The sequence below is a fragment of the Ipomoea nil genome, unplaced genomic scaffold, assembly GCF_001879475.1.
Source record: "Ipomoea nil cultivar Tokyo-kokei standard unplaced genomic scaffold, Asagao_1.1 scaffold1043, whole genome shotgun sequence".
NCBI lineage: Eukaryota > Viridiplantae > Streptophyta > Magnoliopsida > Solanales > Convolvulaceae > Ipomoea > Ipomoea nil.
In genome coordinates this window covers 446,566-469,729 of record NW_017617471.1, presented here as the reverse complement: position 1 = coordinate 469,729, position 23,164 = coordinate 446,566, and the positions used below count along the sequence as shown (strand labels likewise).

Genomic DNA, 23,164 nt, shown 5'->3' with positions numbered 1-23,164 from the left:
CTAGACTTTAATGGAATTGTTTATGCAGTTGCGATTTTATACCACTTATGGAGGGCCCGAAACGGAGCGGTATGGGATGCATGTCTACCAAGGCCAACGAAATTACTAACAATTGCAACAGCTACGATGAAAGCATGGAAAGATGTCCACCACCGTGCCCCATCACGGTAACCCGGAACTGCCACACTCAACCCCACTACCGGAATGCCCTTGCCGGTCGAAGAAACTGCCAGGCGCTCACTGCCTCCGCTACACACCAACCCGCCGGAGCTCCCACATGGCGCGGTGACGAGGCCCATGAAGTGTTATATGGACGCAAGCTACCACCGTGGAACAAATGCAGCAGCAGTTGGTGGCCTGGTGCGGTACTCATTATGTATCTGCTTTCAGTGCCCCTCTAATAGATTGCCTCTCCCCGCTCATGGCCGAGGCATTTGCATGCAAGGAAGTTTTATCATGGCTTAAGAGGCGGAATGAACAGTCTATACAAATTCACACGGATTGTCAACTGCTACAGAGTTATCTATCTGGACCATCAACCACATCACGTTCATATCTAGGTTATGCTATCGATAGTTGCAGAACTTATATATCTACTTTTACTTTCTGCTCAATTATTTACATTCCTAGATTACATAACTTATTAGCTCATTCTTTAGTTACTACAGCATTTAGTTTCGCTACTACTATGTACTGGAATAATGTTCCACCAGACTCTATTTCAGCTCTTCTATAAATACAACCGTCAGGTTGACCTTCAAAAAAAAATACTCTATCATTGAGACTCTTGGCATTGCCTTTTAGGAGAACAATACATTCATTTGATAGCATACTCTTCATACAATGTTGTACAATTTCCATATGTGGGGGTGGGGGTTATACCAAACACAAATAAGAGAAACAAAACACACTACAAAATACATAATTTACTCTAATACTTGAATATAAGTAATATGGCAGATACAAGATCCATCCGCTACAACAAAGCTTGCCAAGAGCCGAAAGCATCAGCATCCGCGTTTTACAGCTTTGATTTCACCAGTTTGGCATCAACCACTGTCACAATCCTGCCCTGCTCACACTGCTACAATCTTCACTCCTACAGTTTTACCATCTCCAGCTATAATGATAATATATGTGGAAATTCAGGATAGACAACGGGGTCTAGGATGAGAGATGATGGAGTTAGGAAACACATTGAGACATCCCTGATCTTTGGTTAGGTAAGAAATGTATGTTCGAGGAAAGCCTAACAATGGAATCATCCACACACTACTACAATGGCTGGCCAATCGTTATAAATATAAATTGGCAAAGCCGATAAGCCAAGAAAAATTGGAATCCAAAACTGTAGCTTGAGCTACAAAAATGAGAACCCGAACCCTATCATGAGGATCAATGTTCGCAGAAGATGAGTAGAAATTTTGGAAGGAGTAGGTTGCAGATGAAGGAATACACTGCTAGATGAACCGCTCACGCTTAGCTGCCCAGAGCTGATAAATTCATCCTTACCAGAAGTTATGGACACATTTACTGACATAGAACCTGACATATGACATTTAAAAAAAAGGGGGGGGGGGGGGGGGGGGGGGGTTAAACTTTATTGTTTTTTTGAGAAAAAATAATAATAAGAGACAGGTATACAACAAAAGCTGTTGGATGGCACTTACAATCATAATCAGCCCAACCAATTCTCTGATGAGCTAAATCATAAACAAAGATCTTATCTTTAAGAATAATATCTGAGGAGACAAGAAAATAAAAGTCAGCTACTTCTGTCCAGCTGTCTATTTGCTCTACAAAATGAATAATATGTAGAAAGTAAACCTAAAGTAATTAGCATCAGCCCTTGTATATGAATCAGGCATTCAGCCCTCCCACCCAAAACACAAACACACCAAGCTAAGTGCTTTTAATGGAAAATTCCATACTGTGCATTCGTGTTTGTTGATTATTTACATACAAGGTTTGGTATTCAGTCGTAAAGTAAGAAGACATTAGAATGCAAGCATCAAGTTAGTAAGAGAATGTCTAACAGTCTAATAATAGTTGCAAAGAACTAAAGCTTTAGAAAATGAAGCAAGAATGATGATATGAATGAGTTTTCAAAAGACAGTAAAACCATTTTCTATATCAGTCCAGGAAAGCAGGGTACTCGCCTCCTAGTATTGTAACACAGTCCATTTTTTCAAACCCGATGCACCATAATGAGGACCCCTCCTGTTAAAACAATCATAGTGGAGTGAAATTTAGATGTTTGATGGGAAACAAATTTAAAATTCAGGTTGCAACACTCACAACAAATCCCATATGAACAAGGTACTCTGATGGTCTTAAAGCCATGGATGCGCCACCAGCAAAGTTCAAAGCAACTGAAGGAAATATCTCAGTTATGCTGCATAAAGGGAAAAAAAGGTGTCACATTCAAGTGCCCAAACAGAATGAAAACTGGTTTTACACTTTCAAGCTTTCACTAAAGAATTGTAATTGAACAAACCTGGTAGAAACTAGAAAGCACTGTCTCCCAGTAGATATAACGGGCCTGGCTAACTGTGAGACAAAAGCAGTTATCTGTGGAACAAGAGAGAAAACAGGCTTCAGGGGAAGATATAAAATCAGCGCAATGAAAGATTCATGATCTTCAGTGCAGTTAAACAGCCCAAGTAAAATACTTGTAAATCAAAGAAGGATGTTCTTTTGGATAGACATATAATATAGAATCTTTTAGCAATAAGGTTGAACCAATTAACCAAATAGATCCCAATAAAGGTAGGCTACCATCAGCTAAGGCAGCATGCCAGATAAGGTTTGCCTTTTTTTAAGGGGATAGTAAGGTGATTTGGGACTTCTGTATCATTCTAAAAGTGTGACGATAGACAAACTTACAGAACTGACAAAGGGTTCAAAAGCTTCAGGGACAAGATAAGCCAAAGTTGTCCCAGAATCTACAATGGTTCCACAATTTCCAGATGTTGCAAACACTTCTGGATCAATAGGCAACAATTGCCCATTCACAGCAATGCTCTGCAAATATACATTATAATGAAGCCTGCAGATAAACAACTTGATCAGGACATAGATTTTGCTGCTAATGACTTATTGCAATGACAGACTTCATTTATATCATCCACCCACTTGCAAGGAGTAAATAAATAATTAAAACACTGGTTTCTCAGCCTGACGGCACAAAAATAAATAAATAAATAAATGAAATAGGAAGTAAGCTGAGAAACAAGTGTTTTCAAAACATAACCATACCAGACAGCCAAGATATAGAAAGGATGCAGAACAGATTCTGACTGCATTACATTATAATTACAACAGGCAGATTGAAGATCTAAAATTGCATAAACCATAATTCAATCACAAATTTATATTTACATTTCGAAGACCAGATCCATGAAATGAAAAAGGTTAAACATTGTGTGAATACGTACTGTGATGGTACAAGAGGAGTATAAACGATTCTTGCATCCAAAATCTCACCAAGAACTAGTATCCCTCCACCACTTCCCTCTCCTTTTAAACAATGTGAAAACACTTTTGGAGTAATCCCACGAGATGACAATTGTGATATAACAGAAAGGTCATGTTGACCAAACCCAAAAATACCATCAATTGCTCTGTCTGGTGAAGTTAGACTCCCAGACTGAGAGGTGCTGCACCTGTTTCCACAGACCACCAAAAACAAAAAGAAGGTGAGAGACTGAAAGGGAGATGACATTAAATCCCAGCTTAACCTTTGTATTCTAAGGATTTCTTTATCATAAAGATAAGCAAATATAATGACAAATGCAAAATACAAGATACATTTCATGTTTACACAATAGAACTTCTTTATGAAGACATAAATGAAACCTTGATAATTGATAACCAGTAAGGAGTGATTATTCCATGCGCATTGTTGACTACTTGAACATTTTTCAGTTTTAACTCCACTACATAATCATTTTGTTAGCTAGTTTCTCTTTGTTTTCCTTTTCAGGAAAACTTATTTTGTTATTATAATCAGTTAGAATGACTTCAGCTCAAAACAATCACATTCAATCCATAACAGCTTACCCAAAAACTATTGGTGCTGAAGAGTTGGCTATCAATGAAGCCCCAAGGACTGTGTCAAAGTATAGCATATCTGATACGTATTGACCAGATGTGCCACTTGCGTCTCCATACTGGAATGAATAACTACACTGGTTGCTTTCAGTAGAGCATTGGGCAGAGGCAGTCCGAATAATAGAATCACATATTTGGTCTGAACAAGAAATGTGTGCAGCAGTTGATGAGCTGGCAGCATCATAGAAGCTGAGCTCAATCTGCAAACAGATTGTCAGGGGAAGAAAAGAAGGAAAACAGAAGAACAATAATTACAATAAGAAACTGATGAGTAAAAGGGGGGAAAAACAAGCAAAGGAGTATAGTTTTTTACCCCAAGACCACTAGTCCTAGGACAGTTATTGCAGGAACTGCAAGTAACCCATAGGATATCACTTCCAGTATCGATCTGCACATTGAATTCTCTTGGTGGAGACCCCAATTTTATCCTTGTGAAATAAAGCCTACAAGCATACACCAAAAACATCAACATACTGCTGAGTAGGAAGAGTGCTTGCAAATTTAGATCAATAATTTGGTATATCAAGTTAGCAACACAAATAGAATAAACCAATTTATAAAGCATTAAAGCAATGAATCTCACTAAAAGATAGATTGCAATAAAACAAATGGTTAACAGATAAACATCATAACAACATGCTTTACTGAATCAGTGTAAAATAAGACATGTGAATCTTGAACTCCATATCGTTATTCATGATTATTTACTCAACATGTAGAGCTGAATCACAAAGTCTAGACCTTATAATCAAAACAATTTTTCTAGTTACAGTAGCTCACTAAACTAAAAACCAGACATTTCCCTCAATCACAACACATCAAGTGACTAAAAATCATGGAACTGGAATTTATGGAAAGAACTGCTACATATCATCAAAAAGAGGCAAACATTCCCAGATAAGCCAGATTCACCTTATTACTAACCATGAATTCAGCTAGAGCAAACCAAAGTAACAACAACTGAAGTTTTAAAAAATAATAATAATACTAATAAAAGGAAGTATCATTTACACTTGTCTACAAGTATTTAACGAAATTACCCTACTAAATACGGGTCCGACGAACCGATAACCGGAAAATTAGCGATGCCACCTGCGAAATTCTGCAAGAGTCGGGCGTGCCTTAATCGGTCCCGAGCCCTAAGCTCCTCTAATTCCACCTTCTGGTTCGCCGGAAATGCCCTTTCCAAAGTCATTACACTCCTCGGAAATGTCCCGGAGACACCATTCGCAGCTGTAATCAGTGTGGCGGCGGCCGCCGCCATCACCACCAGCATCATCAAGGGCTCCGGGACAGCCATCACTGCCATCCAAATTACCCAACAACAACTCCTTACCTACGTCCTTTCTGTCTATAACTAACGTCTCTAAAAATACACGGATTTGTGCAAAGGAATTTTAAGAATTAACGCAAAAAATGAAGATAGTTGTGAATAAAGAAGATCTGGCGATTATAATTCAGTCGCAGCAGTAATAGTATTAGTATGTATATAGAGAGAGCAAGCGAAGTACAGAATTGAGATGCATACAACGGCATGAACACGAAGATATGTACGCAGACAGACAGGAATGAGGCGAGAGAAAGGATGCGGATAGACGCTAATGCAAAGCTGATTAAGGTGTGACTATAAAATTACTTGTTACCTTTTTAAAATATACGGAGTAACTTTTTTTTTAATACAACTGAAAAACACAACTTTTTTTATACCCAATATCACCTGCGACAGTGTGGAAGACTGGAAATAACTTCTCAAAGTGGAGGTTCCTTATGTGCAGTAATTAAGCAATGGTCTAACTTCTGTTTTAAGCTAAGTTATTACGGAATATAATTTACACCTTCCAAATACTCTATTATGGAAACTTTTGGGATAGGAGATTCAATCTTTTTGCGAACAATGAAAAACAAAACTAAATTATATAAAATTAGAATAGAATACGCCAACAACATCATCTACTTCGAACTTGTCACATGAGATCTTCGTGAGTAATGTCTTTTTTATATGGTTGTGAATATTACATATTGATGAAATTTATCCAAAAGTTGAAAATCTATTTATTGTGTTTTTAACGACTCCGACCTTATGGTCGAGCGGCATAATTATGGCTCTCCCAAGTAGAGGTTATAGGTTCGAACCCTAGTGGGGGTATTGATTCTTTGTGCTTCAGTAAGTTGAGAAAGTATATATGAACAGATCGACGTCACCTCCATGTGCAACTCCCACCGGACGGATTAGGCACCAGCACCTGCTCGGGGGTCGGTGTTCTCCTTGGTGTACTGTTGAGGTCAACTTGGGAGTTAAACTGCGTGTGAAGACCGGATGTACTCTCTTCAGGTTCCTGGTCATTGCGAAAGTCCATGAAAGGATACATCTTACTTAGGGTCGGTAGCGGCGTGTACGGGTGTGAAGTAGGTAAAAAGATCCTTTTCTCAGTAATAAATGCGCTATTTATAGAATAGAGGATGGGATAGGACCCGGGTCCCAGGCATGGGTGACACGTGGCGAGCATGCATTAGTCTAGGTCGAGGACAAAGGGGCCATTGACGCGTGGTGCTATATTCATGACAAGGTCACGTCGAACTGAAGGTAGGGCGTCCGGAACCGATCTGACACGATCGGGCCCTTCGCACGGCTTGGGAGGAGTCAAAAACTAGTTTGACCATGCGCTTGTAAAAGCAAAACGGTTGGGAACCTAATAGTTATGGCTAGGGTCGATCGGGTCCAGACCAGCGACGCCTTGAATTTCATTACCGATTATTTTACCAGTTAGGTATACAACCTAACAAAATCCCTATCAATATGTATATCAAACATTATACTTATCAAGCGTTCGGCAAATATTGTGACTTCGATCAATATAAATTTAATATAATTTATTCATAAATGATCGACTTTAGAAAAGTAATAGACGACCTCAACATAAAACTAACTTTTTAATTTTATAATTAACAAATAAAATATCCAATCAACTTGATTGAGTTGATTCATGTTCTACCGTTTTTTATAACCGTTAAGTTGCAAATAAATGGGTGCAATTCACCTAAAAAGGAACGGCGACTAAAGGAGTGGGGAATGGGGCCATAGTTTGGTAGGACAATGGTCCATGAGGGTAGGATACAGTGCAGGCAGTACAGTAATTTATTTGTCGGATCAATTTTTATTATTTTGAGGTTCCTTTTTAGTTTTATTGTCCATTTATTATTACTCCGTTTTTCTTTTCTTTTGTTTTTTAGACATCATTTGACGACATTTGTTTATTTATTTATATATATAAACTTAGCTGATATTAGTTTCAACTAATTTTAAGTTCACAAGATCTTGACCCTAAAATATTAATATATAGATAAATCATTAGTCACGCAATCAGTCAGTCAGTTAGATCATAATCATCATGTGCGCACAAATAATTTAAATATTTGACAATATTTATTAAAGATGTGAGACGAGACTAATATCCATCCTTTTTAACAATTACTATGTTATTTTAAAATTTTTAACAATAAAAAAACTTATTTAGTAAATCACGTTTCGATTTAAAAAGTTAACATATTTTAACGATTTGGCTTAAAGTTAGTGTTCGATAATTAATTATTTTCTTTAACGTTTTGAATCCAAAACACTGGTTTAACATATTGGAGTTGCCTTAATATGAACACTTTGAAGCGTTTAATATAATGTAATAAAATCAAACGAATATGGTTCAAAGTAGTCTCCCTCCAAACAGCGACAACCTTTATGGCTTTACATAGGCAAATACAATTGTTTATTTAATACAACTTTTAATAATAATAATTTTTATTTAAATTTATCATTTTTTGAGTTTTTAAACTTATAATAATTTTGTTTTTAATTATTCAAACTAATTATTAATTATAAAACTTTGTATTAATGTTTATTTAAATTATTTTATTGTTCAATTATTAGTTTTAAAATTAATTTTAATTAAATCTTATTTATTTAGTTGACAGGGCACATTATACTAGCATTTTTAAGCTCGCTCATTCGGTGATTCCATCCCACTGACCCACATTAACAGTACTACCCGCTTGTAGACATGCATACAATGAAAGATAAATAGATTAAGGGAAAATGGTCAAATAGACCTTTAAACTATAATTCAAAAGTTAATTAGGTTTTCTAACTTTTTAAAGAAGTAATTACATACATGAATAATGTATTTTGATGCAATGAAGCCCAAATACAGGTAAATGACTTGGCATAATAGGTCATTGCAAATTCGGTCGCTTTTCAGCATATTTTCAGATAAAAAAGTGATTGACGACCGGTTGCCGGTCACGGAGAAGGCAACCACAACCCAGATCTGGGTTGCCCTCTCCGGGAGGTATCGCCTTCTCCGTGACCGGCGCCCGTTCGCCAGTCGCCGGTCACTTTTTTGCTTGAAAATATGTCGAAAAGTGGCCGGATCTGCAATGACCTATGATAGCTGGTCATTTATCTGTATTTGGGCTTCATTGCATTAAAATGCATTGTTCATGGTGTAATTACTTCTTTACAAAGTTGGAGGGGCTAATTGACTTTTGAGCAACGATTTGAGGGTCTATTTGATCCTTTTCCATAAATTACATGTCTCAATATGTACATTTTAACTTGTCAATTAATTCAAAATAAGTTGATAAGTTTTATTTTTTTAACAGGCAATATTAACATATCTGAGAACAAACTTGTAAATAAATTAATTAAAAAATACTCAAAACATTAAAATAAAGTCATCAAATATAATGGCTCTTAGCCTTCACATGATGTCATGAACGTAACTTCCCTTTTTCTTGTGTCTTCCCACTATGTTTTTTCCACGAAAAACATGCAGCATTGAAGTGCTTGTTTTGAGGTATACATATATAATATATAATTATATATGTGTATCTCAAGTTTGGTAGGTTTGAACTTGCGGATTCTTATTAGTTGTCAAAATTAATCTTTTTAGAACTACTAATATAATCCATTAATGATTTGAAAATCAGTATTTTAACTTTTAAAACTACTCCTAAATTTAATCAAATGGAGTTTGAAAATAACTTTAAAAATACGTTAAATTATCATATTTTAATAATGTTGGATGATACCTTACATCTATAATACAAATATACAATGATCAAAACATATGATAATTTATCATTTGAGATTACGAAAAGAGTTAATTCCAGCAATGGTCCTCTGACTATATTGATTTTTCAAAATTAGTCCTTGACTTTTAATTTGGACACTTTAGGTCCCTTGACTTTCAATTTCTTTCCAATTGAGGTCCTTTCGTCAGAATACGGTTAATTGAATTTTAAATGAAGGGGTAAACTCATCATTTCACCTGCCTATGTATTATTCTTAGTATTTCTCCATTGTATACGCGATATATATGAAGATAATCTTAGCCGAAACCCTAAAATGTTCCTCGTTGTTCCCAATTTGCTGACTACTCGTGTGTGCGTTCCTCTATTATTGAGATGTTTACAAGGTATAACAACGAAATACGAAGGATAAAATACGAAGAATAATACATAGGCAGGTGAAAAGACGAGTTTACCCCTTCATTTAAAATCTAATGAACCGTATTCTAACGAAAGGACCTCAATTGGAAAGAAATTGAAAGTCAAGGAACCTAAAGTGTCCAAATTAAAAGTCGGGAACTAATTTTGAAAAATCACTATAGTCGGAGGACCATTGCTGGAATTAACTCTTACGAAAATAAACTAACTATAAAAACATGTCTTTAATTTAGATTATTGAATGATTGCAACTTGTCAGGATGAATATAAATATATATATCAAATCATAAATTATAGATAAACACACACAACATTGCTTTCAACATTATAACATCTTTGAATATAATTCTTTTGTTAGTTAATTCATAAATGGATGGGACGATGGGCCAAATAAAGTGGTTTCTTGTCCCATAATTCTGCACAAGTAGAATGTAATAAGAGATTCGTGATCACACCCCGCAATAATATATATATATATATATATATATATATATATATATATATATATATATATATATATATTGCGTACAACTCATTTGTTCTTTATTTTGGGTGATTGATTAAGAAGCTCTACGATATAATATGTCTTAAGTAAAATTCGATCATGTATAATATAAATAAATCATATTAAAAAAATCAGAAACTCGACTAAAAAAGTGTTATCAAGAATTGAATTAAGTTATGACGTTTTAGTACAATAATTATACTCTACTTACTAAATTACCATTTTCCAAACTAAGTTTTCCTTGAATATATGCAATCTGGCATAGCCCATTGGTAATGTACTCATTTATTTTTAATTAACCTTATGTTTTTGAGTTGAAATTTTAAAAGGGGAAATCTTTAGATTGTGTTTATTTCAATGTTATTTATTATATCAATTACAATAAAACGCATCCAATACACGTATACATACATATATAGAGTGGCAATTAAACTCAAAAGTGAAATGTGTCATACTCTAACCACAATAAGAGAGTGTTTGGTTCAAATAATGAAATATTATTGAATATTTCGCATAACTTAAAAATGTGGAGAGGAATGTGATTCAAATGAGGAATGTGCCATGTGTAGACTTATGGATGAAAATACTATGCACTCATTGATCTTATGTGACTATGCAAGATCCATATGAGATCAATCTAATCTTCCACTACCCTATTTTGTAACGAATATTTTCCAAGAATGGTTTAGAACGATCCTAAATGTTCTAAACACTAATGGAATATTGTTTGCAGCTGCAATTTCGACACGGTCGACGTGCTGCTTCATCAACGTCGGTTACAAGACACAATCAAATGCAGCCACGGTTGGGGCGATATTGTTCGACGACCACGGTGGATACATGTCCGCTTACAGTGCGTCCTTGCACAACTGCTTCTCACCACTTATGGCCGAAGCTCTTGCGTGCAAAGAAGCGTTGTCATGGCTCAGAACACGAGGGGAATCATCAGTTAAAATATTCACGGACTGTCAGACACTCTAGGCATATCTATCCTCAACGGAGACACAGACTCGATCCTATCTTGGTTATGCTCTTGATGCTTGTAGAGCTTATATGGTTATGTTTAGTTATTGCTCAGTTAATTTTATTCATAGATCGCAGAATTATTTAACGCATACTTTAGCATCTGATGCTTTTAATTATGATTTGTCTATATATTGGGATGTTATCCCACCAGACTCAATTTCGAATTATCTATAAATGCGACCATATTGGTTTCCTCATAATAAGAAGAATGCTTTGTTTGGGCTCGGGTATTGGATTAGGTTCGGGCTTATATTAAATGGGCCAGGCAATAAATTTTCAATATTCTCTTTCTTGAGTTTTACCTTGAACAAGTCAACAAGAGTCGCCATGCTTACATTATAAGCTACTGATCTCTCTAGAGGAAACTTTCGGAAGATCTCGAGTTCCAATGGCCGACAACAGTACTTCCGTCGCCGCCTCGGCGGCGATGGAGGAGACGAAACCTCAGCTGAGTAAGAGTTGGGCCGACGTAGCAGACGAGACGGAGGAAGCGGAGGCATCATCGACCTCCGATGTGAAACCCAGTTCCGAACTTAATATGGACTCTCTAGCCATGGATGAGTCCAAAAGTGTCTACAAAACCCTCTCTGACCCTGACGACGCCAGTATCGAAGCTGTACGCACTCTTCCCCTCTTTCTCTACTAGTGTTTAAGCTTAATTGCTAGTAAGTTTGTTTGCGGTTCTGACCTCAAGGCTGGCTAGGATTTAATTAGCTTTTCTCTGCACATTAGGTTACATCTGGGGATACTTTGTATAAATCTGCCAAAAGGTTCGAAGACTTGAACTTGACTCCGGAGTTGCTGAAGGGATTATATGTAGAGATGAAGTTTGAGAGGCCGAGTAAAATTCAGGAAATCAGTCTGCCTATGATACTCACTCCGCCGAACAAGAATCTTATTGCCCAGGCTCATAATGGATCCGGTAAGACAACGTGCTTTGTGCTTGGAATGTTGAGCCGAGTTGATCCGAAGCTCGCTGCCCCTCAGGCTCTCTGTATTTGTCCCACTAGAGAACTTGCCATTCAGGTGGGTTATGTTTATATAGCACTGTTTAGTAGATTATTTCCAGCTAATAATTGGAATGAAAATTAACTCACTAATGCTCAGATAGTTTATTACTGTACAGATTACAATATAAGAAGTTAGCAATTGATTTAGACTTTGATTCAGTTTATGTATACTTGCAGAATATGGAAGTTCTGTTGAAGATGGGGAAGTATACTGGTATAACATCAGAATTGGCAATTCCAGCAGATGCTGCCAACTATATTCCAATAAATAAACGACCTCCTGTTACAGCTCAAGTTATAATTGGTACCCCTGGAACCATAAATAAGTGGGTCATAGCAAAGAAGCTGGGCGCAAGTTGTATGAAGATTCTTGTGTTTGATGAGGCAGACCACATGTTAGCAGAGGTAAATGTATTTTCTGTGATAAACTTCCGCAGAAAGTGCTTTTAGTCTATACTTTGTACTCAAGTTCTATGCTGGCAAAAGTTTTGGTGAAGTTGTTCATTTGACAATTGCATTGTAGAAGGGTAAGAGACCCCAGATGGCCAGATGTCTGAGGAGCCAATTTCTTGATTTAGTAAATTGAATTACCCGAATTACCGACCAAAATGATAAAAGCTGGCAATGTGTTGAATGTGTTCACCAATGATTGGTTTTCAAAAAAATGACAACTAACATCTTGATATTTCCAACAATGCAGAGTGGCTTTCAGGATGATTCTGTAAAAATAATGAAGGCTATTGTCAGAGGCAAAGCCGATTGCCAGGTTAGTGATCAGATTATTTTAATACGAAGTTTAATTTCTAATGTGTTAAGATGTAAGAATCAAGTCTTCCATATAGTTATGATTTGATAGTTCTGTTTTTTGTTTATTCAATTATTGATTAGTAAGCACCCCCTACACCACAAGATGTCTTTTGCATGCTACTAGTGACTCAACCAAGCTTTAGTACCAATCGTCTTAGGTTTGGCTATCAACTAAACAAATATGATGTCTTGTTGGCCTACAAGTGGTGTATGATGTGTTGCTTTTTTGCTTCATTGGTTGTAGAGCTAGGCCTTCAGAATGCATATTATGTATTTTTAGAGAAGTTGAGATTCAACTAGTTCTTTTTGTTTAGATACCCTATATAGTTATTTCCACGTGTGTTTAAAAAAAAAAAGAAAGCTACCTTATAGGTATAATATTTTACAGGTAAAAGAGCTGCTCAGCTGCATAAACTTTTTTATCAACATATAACTCTTATTTGATATTGTCCCTCTATGGAGCTCTCGCTTTTAATTTAATATGTGGCTTACACGATAACTTTATATTATGGTCACATAATACCAGGTGCTCCTGTTTTCTGCAACCTTCAATGAAGCTGTCAAGGGTTTTGTGACGAAAATTGTCAAAGACCTCTTTGTAAAAGATTACAATCAGCTCTTTGTAAAGAAGGAAGAACTTTCACTGGAGTCTGTGAAGCAGTATAAGGTGCAATGCCCTGATGAACTTTCAAAGGTCATGGTGATTAAGGATAAAATACTTGAATTGGCGTCAAAGGTGGGGCAGACAATTATCTTTGTTCGTACCAGAAATAGTGCTAATATGTTGCATAAGTCTCTTGTTGACTATGGCTATGAGGTAACAACAATTCAAGGTGCTTTGAAGCAAGAAGACAGAGACAAAATTATTAAGGAGTTCAAGGAAGGTCTTACACAAGTTCTTATATCAACGGATATTCTTGCTCGGGGATTTGACCAATCACAGGTATGTATAGCCTTCTTTCTCAGTACTCTCATCTCTATCATTTAATGGCATCACAAACCCAACCCAACCAGTTTAAATTGTTTTTTTAGGTCAATTTGGTTGTGAATTATGATCTTCCGGTGCAATATGGCCATTGGTCAGATCCAGATTATGAGGTATACTTGCATCGGATTGGCAGAGCAGGACGTTTTGGCCGCAAAGGTAATCTCTATTCTGATTTTGTTATTGTAATTGAACTGCTTAAGTATTAGTTTTATTACCCAAGGCATAGTTTATTATGTACGAAGAAAAAATGTTGACACTTCTCTGTCATAACACAGGTGCTGTGTTTAACCTGCTTTGCAACGATACAGACACCATGCTAATGTCGAAAATTGAGAACCACTTCAATAGTCCCGTGGCCGAGGTACATTTTGTTACCTCTGATAGTTGTTATGTTTTCTACGGTAGATAATTTTCAAGTTATATCTTATTATGCCTTTTATATTGATTGCAGGTGACATCTTGGCAAAGTGATACAGAATTTGAGGCTGCTTTGAAGACCGCTGGGCTACTCTAAGTTACAAGTTTCCGGCAGGAATTTTCTGAATGATCATTGTATTTGGTGTTCTATGATGAGAGTATTACTTTATAGATGAGAATGAGTTGTATTGCCCTATTTTTGTGTGGTATAGACCTTATTTATATATTGCAATTTCGTGTACTTTATTCAGTTTTTGGCATTTGACGTGTGTTTTTGGTAAAAAATTTTTATCTTTGGTGACCAATGCACAAGCCTATAAGGTCTAAGAAATTATCAATAAATGCACATTATAATAACGAGTAAAATGAACATCTTGTAACTTGGTTAAATAGTTAAGTTGATAATTAAATAGTTAAATTGTTGATTTTTTTATTTTTTTTTTAATTTTAGAGTTGCTCTTTATCTAGTTGGTTACTCCTTCGTTCAGTCTCATTTTATGTGTCTGATTTAATTAATGAGATTTGATTGAAATAGGATTGACGAATAGTTTAGTCCTATTTTATGTGTCTGATTTAATTAACTAGATTTGATTGAAATAGGAGTAATAAAATAAGACAAAAAGAATATAATTTATTACACTCAATTAAAAAAATGTTTAACTTTCCAAGTAAGGTTGGCGGTCCACAACTAGCCACGCAAGTCGGTTATCCTAGAAATTGGCAACCAGTAAAATCCATGAGTATCTTAGGCCCAACCGCCACAAGCCCAAGTTCGGTATTCCCAGCTCGACGCCATGGCAGCGCGATTGACGAGAGCAATAGCGGCCTTCGAAACTTCCGGCCACGGCCTCTCAAGACCGAGATTAGCATCTTCTTCATCTTATCCTTCGGATTCGGCTTCCGCTGAGACGGCGTCGTCGCAGGAGTCGACTAAGAAGCTGACGGATCGTCTCTCCGCTGTAGTCGACGCCGTTAACGACCGTAAACTTCCTCCTGAACTCCGTGGCCGGCGTAACGCCGTCAGGTTAACTCCGCTCCATCCATTCCCAAAACTTCCTCTTCTAAATTAACTTTGTGATTGTATATTCCTGTGATTAAGAGCCATTATCGGTCCTGTTTCTTCAAAATTAACATTTTGCCGGTTGTGTTTGATCCTAAATCCTAGCTATTAGTATTTAACCTAGCTGAATTATGGTGATATTGTCTGAGGGAATCTTATCATCTTAAATATCTGATTTTGATACTGGTCTATCAATAACCTCATGATTGTCAAGGTCCAGAAGTGTTGCCATTTTGTAAATGTGATATTGAATTATTGACTAGTGATGATTGTGGGCTGCAGGTCAGAGACTGACATTATAAATGTTGTTGAGCAACGAATATGGCATTCAATGGAGCAGGGACAATTTGAGAACTTGCCAGGGAAAGGAAAGCCGTTGGACCTCAGCAGCAATCCCCATGCTGACCCTGCTGAGGACACCTTATACCGGATTCTCTCGCGGAATAAGTGTGCTCCAGAATGGGTTGAACTAAACAAAGAGATAAGGGATAAAGTTGCAGTGTGGAGATCAAGCCTGAAGAAAGCATGGGGATACAGAAGTAGTGGTAATGATGCTAAATGGGTCGAGTATTCAGAGGCTCTAAAGTTGCAGATGCGTGACATAAATGACAAGGTAAGAGACCTTTCACACTGGAGTCTGCTTTGCCAGTTTGCAGTTCTGGCTGCAAGCCTGCAACTTTGCATTAAAACATGTAAACAAACCTTTTTGCATTTATCATTAGCTGCAGAAAGTGGATACAGCTCTGAAGATTTAGGTATTGTTTCATATGGCCAATACCTTGGTTTTATTTTTGCATCATATGGGGTGATGGGGAGAAAGGTATTGGGCATATGATGAAATGATATAATACTTAAATCTTCAGAGCTGTATCCACTTTCTACAGCTAATAAGAAATGCATAAAGGTCAGTTTACACGTCTAAATGCAAAGTTGCAGCCAGAACCACACTTTTTTGTCCATACATTAATATGAAAGTACAACTATAGAAGTAACGTTTCATATACCTTTCTTCACATATGTTACCCATACCCTACATAAAGCGGAATGTTGAGCATTGGTTCCCATCCACCTTTACAAATAATGATGATGCGTGCGTTTACCTTACATTTATTTTCCAGTTGAGAACTGAATTTGATATCAACCATCTGGTGGTCAGATTGTGTAACGTGATGAAGACTTGTAATGTTGCTTCTTATTGATATGAGGTTGCATATGTGCTTCAATTGGTTAATTGAACTGGAGTGGAATTTTTCTGCAGGTTTTCCGGTACAATTTAATCGTTCCATTTGGCCGTCAAATATTTGGATTGAAGTGGGAAAAAGAACTTGATTGCTTGAAAGAGGAAGGTCTAGAAAGCCAAGACATTTCATGATATACTTGCTTTCATTTTTATTGCTCGGTTGGTTTCTCCTTTTCTCCTAGTATTTTGTCTTTGCTGGCTTGCTCATATAGGTAGACTGTCTTTTCCCCCTTTTTAGCATATATATGTATGTATATATATATTTACTACGGTGAGATAACTTCTGGGTTGCACCTTAGAGTTTGATTCTTACTCATAAAAGACCTTGCCTAGACTTAATTTCCTCCTTTAGATTTGGCGGAAACACATTAGCTGTATGATACTGTAAAGGGTTGTAGCACTTGGAATACAATAAGGATATATGGAAGGAAAGATTTAGTGATATGAATATGCAATCTGATTTTCTGTAAAAGAAGTTTCCAATCATGAAAAGGGAGAAAGAGAGTTGCCATGTGATGCTCCACATGTAGTGGAGTTGGAGAGATCACATTTCTGGATTACAGATCATAAGCTAACATGATCCATTAAGACATGAATAAATAGTAATTAGTGCACTGATTAATCCTATTTAGGCTCACGGATACGTATTAACATTGAAAGGTGCACGTGCATTTGGATGTTTGCCAGCCTTGCTCGACTTCTTTTTAATTTACAACATTATTAAGGTCCTAACCCCACTTATCAAGCAAATGGAGTGCTTGTCTAGTCTTCATAATCAATTATGCAGCCATGTATTATACGGAGTATAATGTAATAAAGCACATTTAATATTCAACCCTAGTTGTATTAACCGTCTGTTTACCGACTTGTACAACATTTGTTAATTAAAAGTTTAAACCATTATTAGGATGCAGAGTTGATATTTTGTGGGAGCAACTCCCAGTCGCATTGGTTAGACAGTTGATTTGGTAATTATAAGATTCCAAGTTCAACTTTTTGTGAGGGTTGCCTAATTAATGCACTTCTTGATTTGAGTTGATCAGTTATGAACAACCTGAGTTGGTTTAGGGGAGCAAATTTTTATGTGGACAATGGTCATAATATACTAAAAGTACATTATTTGTGTATTGAATGTCCATTATTTGATAATATGCAAAATAATGTACTTTATATGCACATATAATGTACTTTTAGTATATTAAAAATGTACGTCTACTTTTTAGTCCATAGAATAATGATTGGTTTAGTGGTGACAAGGCCAGTCACTTGATATTTTGTATGTTACCAAAACATACAAAGAATTTCCTAACCCCATTGAATAAGGAGTACTATAAATTGGTTTCTTTAATGCCTATTACCGTTCTCAACTGGTTTTGGTACGTATAAGGTAATAAAGTATACTCCGTATCCCTCTAGGTTACGGCATGGTTGGCATATGTTTCACGTCAAGCGGTTGGTACTTGGTAGTAGTCTGGTACAGTGGTACTTCCACTAGTTGGTCTTACTATATTTGGAAGAAATATATATTAGTTAAACCAAATTTAGTTTAAGCATCTTCAATTCAACCATTTGATGACATGATAAATGAGATGAAGTAATTGGAAGGTTGAGTCAAATTTTCGGTCTAAGGGATTAGTCTTCTTCTCTCAAAATGTTGAATCTCCAACCCAAGAGTTCTCACCCTTCGGCCCGTTAGAACATTACCATGGCTCAATAGCTCAGCAGACAAGGTTAAATACCAATGTACACAAAGGATCTGCAAACTTTGGATATAATAATCTTCACATTGTCATTGCTGAGGTTCGAATTTTGTCTTTCATCTCAAATATTGTCTACTGAACTAGTGGATTAATTTAACATATGTAGTAGAGGTATTGACTGTTATAATTAACACGAAATTATTATTATTATTATTATTTTAATTTCTATTATGAATATTATGATTATGATTACTGGATATCAGATAGCCCCGATTAGGGGTGTAAAAGAAGGGTCATGACATAATATGCGGACGTCAATGAACCCAAAACCTGCAAAAATGAACTTTCTGTTTCACCCCTTGTATCACGGGGGCGTTTATGCTTTTGAGAATGATTTACTCAGAAAAGAAAAGAAAAACCCAAAGTTATTAATCTTGCCTTTCTTGGATCTCTCACATTCTCTCCATGTTTCTTCTGCATATTTGGTAGTAAAAGTATACAGTGTACCTTGTCAGAAATCCTTCTGACTGTAATAACAATCCGATCCCTCTAAATCACGCCATTATTCTTCATTTTTATTTTATTTTATTTTGCTATCCTATTGCTTACATTTTAATTATTAATTAAAATGGATAAACTAATGAATTATTGGAGTGTATATATAATATATATAATCCACTCAATTATCATGCCTCAAAAGCCGCTGATAACAACTTTACTTGAGGTATCAAAACATTATTATAGTTCTAAAGCTACTTTTGATCATTGGAGCGGAATTGCCGTTAAAAAAAACCATTTTAATTCTTCAAGAGTTTTCCACGAAACTTATTTAACGATATGATATCTGTTGGATTGATAAATTTATGTACATATTGTTAAAATTTAATCCGTATAAGATTCATGATCTTATTATAAGTACAATATAATTCAAGTATTACTTACTCTCTAGACGAGTTTTAACTGTTAGAGATTGTAACTACTATCTGAAGGCATATATACTAGATAAATGTACATGTGTGATGACTCACAAATCACATGGAAGAAGTAAATTGCACTAAGAAGACATTGTGCGGTAGACTTGACTAAGAGGGTGTTAACAAGAATCATGTTTCACTTATTTGATCGTCTATTTTGTGACACGTTTTACTTTTTAGATAAATTGAAAATTTTAATATCGTGTGTTGTGATAATTTTCGTTATTAATATATGTATGTATATTAAACTTGTTTTGCTACTAATAAACAATTTTATCTACCTACTCCGTATATGAATATTCTTGTTTAAAATATATGGAGTATATAGTCATACCATTATATCTAATCTAATATACTAATTAACAACTTTTTATTTAAATCATGTTGGGATTAAAAATGCATCTTCTGACATGATACATTATCTAAACTATCTATTTATTTATATTTTCAAAGAAATTTTTAATGATGTTCGAGTTTAATATGTATCTTCTAACATGACATGCCGCCTATTTATATATTTTTTAAAAATTGTATTTCTTGGATCATAAAATATACGTGATGGTATTAATGTTAATTAACACTAAACAATTAAAAAATATTAATAAGACTACACATATTAAAACGTTTGTTGAAGTAGCTGAGTTCAACACAAGATGATTGATTGTTCTCTCATTAACTTTACAAGTTGTTTATATTAAACAAATGATGAACAACTAAGAGCTTTTCTAATTTTTTCAATAATCAAATTGACTTTCTAAGCTTTAATACAAGTTCTTGAAGTTTTTCCTCAAAAAATTGACTTTTTAAGCTTTTTAGGTGTAATAACGCTCTTCACCAACATTGATGGACTCAGTCATGCTAGACTGAGTCTCCGTGCGTGTTGCAGCTGGACTTACCTCAAGATATCAATTAAGAATTTAAGCCCATTGGGCTGATCATACCGCAATTATCTTGTTAATATGTTTAGAAATATATGAAATTAAAAGTAAGCACAAATTTTTATTTTGACATTTTATAATTTTTCTTAGGATAGTTTCTACTTTCTAAATTCTAATAAGGTTAAAAATCATGATTAATTGCACAAGGAGATTGTAAGAAGGGCATAATCGCAATAAATAGGAAAAGAAAGGGCAGTTTGGGAAATTAAAGAATTCGGGTCTCCTCATTGTTTCATTCGTCACTAGCAACAAGAAACCATATAGCGGGTCCCATACGGCAGCTATTAATTCACGGACACGTATGAAAAGATACACAAACGCGAATAAAACGGTGCCGTTTTATTACATAATAAGCTTATACGTACCCAAGCGGCCGACCTTTGGCCTACACACAGACGCAAAGAAGATCCAAAGTAGCGTAAGAGCCAACCTCCCTTACCCCCAACCATCCAATCCAACGGCGGTCAAACTTCCTCAGCCACCACGTCCAATCTCACCCGTCGATTTTCACCATTAGTTTAATGCTTATTTGTTTTTGTTGTTAAATTCTAAGTTGCTGGTTGTTTAGGTTAGGCCTCCCCCCTCCCCCCACCCCCCCTCGAAACACCCTCTTTTTCTCTCTTCAATCCTCACCTTCATCATCATCTTCTTCATCTTCCGTCACAGTTCAATTCCTCCGCAGCTCAATTTCATTGTAATAATGGTAATGCCCATTGTTAAAAATCTCTTCTTTTTATCATTATCTTTTCTGGGTATATATTTTCTTGAACTCACCGGCATTGTGTGTTTCTTTATTTGTGGATCCTCGCTGCAGGCGGCCACAATGTTGGTCCCTCCGTGGCTGGAGCCGCTGCTAAACACGGCGTTCTTCGCCGTCTGCCGCACCCACGGCGACGGCGCCAGGAGCGAATGCAACATGTTCTGCCTAGATTGCGGCGGCGCAGCCGCCGCCTTCTGCTTCTACTGCCGCTCTTCCCGCCACAAGGATCATCAAGTCATTCAGGTCTTAATTTAGTCTAACCTAATCTAATCGACTGTTAATGCATTGTAAAAGGCTGTCATTATATATATAATATAATGCCTTAGCTTGATTCTTGCCACTATCTCTCACTTTTCTTTCTTTGGAAGTATTCTTTGCATTCTGTCAATAAAAACGAAAGGGTAGTTGTGATGTTATATCCATCCCACCACCTAATGCTGATTGATTTTCTGATCTTTTTATTTGCGTATATACATACACATATACATACACTACTTACTACATACTAATTCAAATTCATATATATAGATAAGGAGGTCTTCGTACCATGATGTTGTGAGGGTTTCGGAGATTCAGAGGGTGCTGGACATCACCGGAGTTCAAACTTACGTTATTAACAGTGCAAGAGTTTTGTTCCTTAACGAGCGGCCGCAACCTAAGACCAGCGGCAAAGCTGTTTCTCACATCTGCGAGATCTGCAGCAGAAGCCTTTTGGACCCTTTCCAGTTTTGTTCATTGGGTTGTAAGGTTAGTACTTCTCAATCGCATTAATTCAATTCCCCATAACACACTTGAGTACGAGATTCATAAGATTCTGCGTTCTTGAAATTCTTTATTTTAATTTGTTCATAGTTATGCTCATTCAATCTCGATTTTTTTGATCCTTACTGCATTCAATTTTCTACCCTTTCTTCATTATTACAGTTATTTTGTAACACGATTCGATGTCAAGATTGACTGCTTATCTTTCTGTTTGATCCTTTCTTGCCTTGTCACATTATATATATAAATAAATGTATGTGTGTGTATATACATGCAATGTGTCATTATAATGATGTCCCACATTCATATTTATACGTATATATATACTCACACATTTTCAGGCCATCATTGATGGCAGCTCCCCACCTATATTCATACATCATAATCATGTAATATGGTCATAAAGTTATCATGCATTTGGCATTATACACACGTGTGTAGGCATGGCCACCGGTTCCGACCCGAGTGTTATGGCCGGGTCGGGTCGAAGTTTAGGTACCAGAAATGTGACAGCCCATGCCTGTTTGAGTGGTTCGATGTAATTATGGTCATATATTTTTCTATGCCATTAATGCCATCCTTTTCAACAATAACCGATTGCTATAATTATCATCTTTTTCTTCCTATTTGGACAAGTAATGTGCACCACCTTCATTGTCACATGTTAGTTATTTTTTGTCAATAAATATTTTCGAGATTCGAATTTTAAAGTTAACTTTTATGACGATGCACGGGGTATGTTGAACTATAGTTAGAAAATAGCACGATGGTTGAGACTAATGGCTCAATCCGAATTTGGTGTTATTTAGTTTGCTTATGTTTTTTTATAGGCGAGCTGTGGGATTATATTAAATATTTTGTTGCGGATATTTTTTAGCTTGTAGGAATAAAGAGGAATGGGAATGCAAGCTTTGTCTTGGATGCAAAGAATGAGTTTGGAATGGAAAGAGGGGAAGGGATATCATCAAGAAGGGCATCAAAGGAGGAAGATGAATTGCGTGAAGCCTCACAACATGACATTTACCCGGCCACGCCTCCGCCCCCGCCTTCCAATGGAAGGAGAAGAAAAGGCATTCCCCGAAGGGCGCCCTTTTTATCCTGACTGTTGTTGGATGTGTTGTCGGTTGGGTTTTAGATCAACTCTGTATTTATAAAAGAAATTCAAATTCTTTAAATTAAATTAAATTTTATAGAAAGAATTGAGGAATATATACAACTCATTTATACTTGTTTGTTTCACATACAAACCCATCTTTGGGGCAACAAATGTTGGCCACTTGGGGGGAGGTGGGGTTGTAAGAACAAAGAATTGTTAGGGTTCATATGAAGTTTCCCATTGGAGATGGTGGGGCCTTTTGGACAAAA

At 36.2% G+C, this 23,164-nt stretch overlaps 4 protein-coding genes across 5 annotated transcripts; 3 read left to right on the top strand and 1 right to left on the bottom strand.

Annotated features, from left to right (window-relative positions):
- Positions 1–798: 798 nt before the first annotated feature.
- LOC109182239 (aspartic proteinase-like protein 2) lies at positions 799–5,740 on the bottom strand. The gene is made up of 10 exons (XM_019332356.1): positions 5,154–5,740; positions 4,427–4,556; positions 4,063–4,313; positions 3,438–3,665; positions 2,887–3,049; positions 2,498–2,571; positions 2,299–2,395; positions 2,160–2,220; positions 1,671–1,742; positions 799–1,545 (listed from the first exon to the last, which is right to left on the bottom strand). The coding sequence occupies exons 1-10, from the start codon at positions 5,420–5,422 to the stop codon at positions 1,361–1,363; spliced, it is 1,530 nt and encodes a 509-aa protein (XP_019187901.1). The 5' UTR covers positions 5,423–5,740; the 3' UTR covers positions 799–1,360.
- A 5,701-nt stretch (positions 5,741–11,441) lies between these two features.
- LOC109182256 (DEAD-box ATP-dependent RNA helicase 38) lies at positions 11,442–14,633 on the top strand. Its single transcript, XM_019332377.1, has 8 exons — positions 11,442–11,759; positions 11,876–12,169; positions 12,331–12,558; positions 12,854–12,919; positions 13,487–13,903; positions 13,993–14,104; positions 14,224–14,309; positions 14,400–14,633. The coding sequence occupies exons 1-8, from the start codon at positions 11,532–11,534 to the stop codon at positions 14,460–14,462; spliced, it is 1,494 nt and encodes a 497-aa protein (XP_019187922.1). The 5' UTR covers positions 11,442–11,531; the 3' UTR covers positions 14,463–14,633.
- Positions 14,634–15,094: 461 nt separating this feature from the next.
- On the top strand, positions 15,095–17,109 carry LOC109180914 (dnaJ homolog subfamily C member 28-like). The gene is made up of 3 exons (XM_019330632.1): positions 15,095–15,389; positions 15,708–16,038; positions 16,684–17,109. Exons 1-3 carry the CDS (start codon positions 15,160–15,162, stop codon positions 16,795–16,797), a joined length of 675 nt encoding a protein of 224 aa, XP_019186177.1. The 5' UTR covers positions 15,095–15,159; the 3' UTR covers positions 16,798–17,109.
- Positions 17,110–20,849: 3,740 nt separating this feature from the next.
- Positions 20,850–23,025, top strand: LOC109180966. Of its 2 annotated transcripts, none has more exons than XM_019330695.1 (4): positions 20,850–20,976; positions 21,094–21,280; positions 21,566–21,784; positions 22,677–23,025. In XM_019330695.1, coding segments are annotated over exons 1-4 (633 nt in total). In that variant the 5' UTR covers positions 20,850–20,974; the 3' UTR covers positions 22,902–23,025. The 2 variants fall into 2 exon arrangements, with proteins under 2 accessions (XP_019186240.1, XP_019186239.1); XM_019330694.1 differs by having other exon boundaries at positions 20,852–20,980; positions 21,092–21,280.
- The last annotated feature ends 139 nt before the right edge of the window (positions 23,026–23,164 follow it).

Bases quoted from the DNA above. Each gene is read 5' to 3' on its own strand.
- LOC109182239 (XM_019332356.1), bottom strand. From the start codon at position 5,422: ATGGCAGTGATGGCTGTCCCGGAGCCCTTGATGATGCTGGTGGTGATG. The intron at 3,666-4,062 runs GTAAGCTGTTAT...CTGTGGAAACAG, and splicing joins TCAGCACCAATAGTTTTTGG to GTGCAGCACCTCTCAGTCTG. The intron at 2,221-2,298 runs GTGAGTGTTGCA...TTGTTTTAACAG, and splicing joins TTGTTCATATGGGATTTGTT to GAGGGGTCCTCATTATGGTG.
- LOC109182256 (XM_019332377.1), top strand. From the start codon at position 11,532: ATGGCCGACAACAGTACTTCCGTCGCCGCCTCGGCGGCGATGGAGGAG. The intron at 11,760-11,875 runs GTACGCACTCTT...TCTGCACATTAG, and splicing joins ACGACGCCAGTATCGAAGCT to GTTACATCTGGGGATACTTT. The intron at 12,559-12,853 runs GTAAATGTATTT...CCAACAATGCAG, and splicing joins CAGACCACATGTTAGCAGAG to AGTGGCTTTCAGGATGATTC.
- LOC109180914 (XM_019330632.1), top strand. From the start codon at position 15,160: ATGGCAGCGCGATTGACGAGAGCAATAGCGGCCTTCGAAACTTCCGGC. The intron at 15,390-15,707 runs GTTAACTCCGCT...TGTGGGCTGCAG, and splicing joins GGCCGGCGTAACGCCGTCAG to GTCAGAGACTGACATTATAA. The intron at 16,039-16,683 runs GTAAGAGACCTT...ATTTTTCTGCAG, and splicing joins TGCGTGACATAAATGACAAG to GTTTTCCGGTACAATTTAAT.
- LOC109180966 (XM_019330694.1), top strand. The intron at 21,281-21,565 runs GTCTTAATTTAG...TCATATATATAG, and splicing joins AGGATCATCAAGTCATTCAG to ATAAGGAGGTCTTCGTACCA. The intron at 21,785-22,676 runs GTTAGTACTTCT...GATATTTTTTAG, and splicing joins TTTGTTCATTGGGTTGTAAG to CTTGTAGGAATAAAGAGGAA.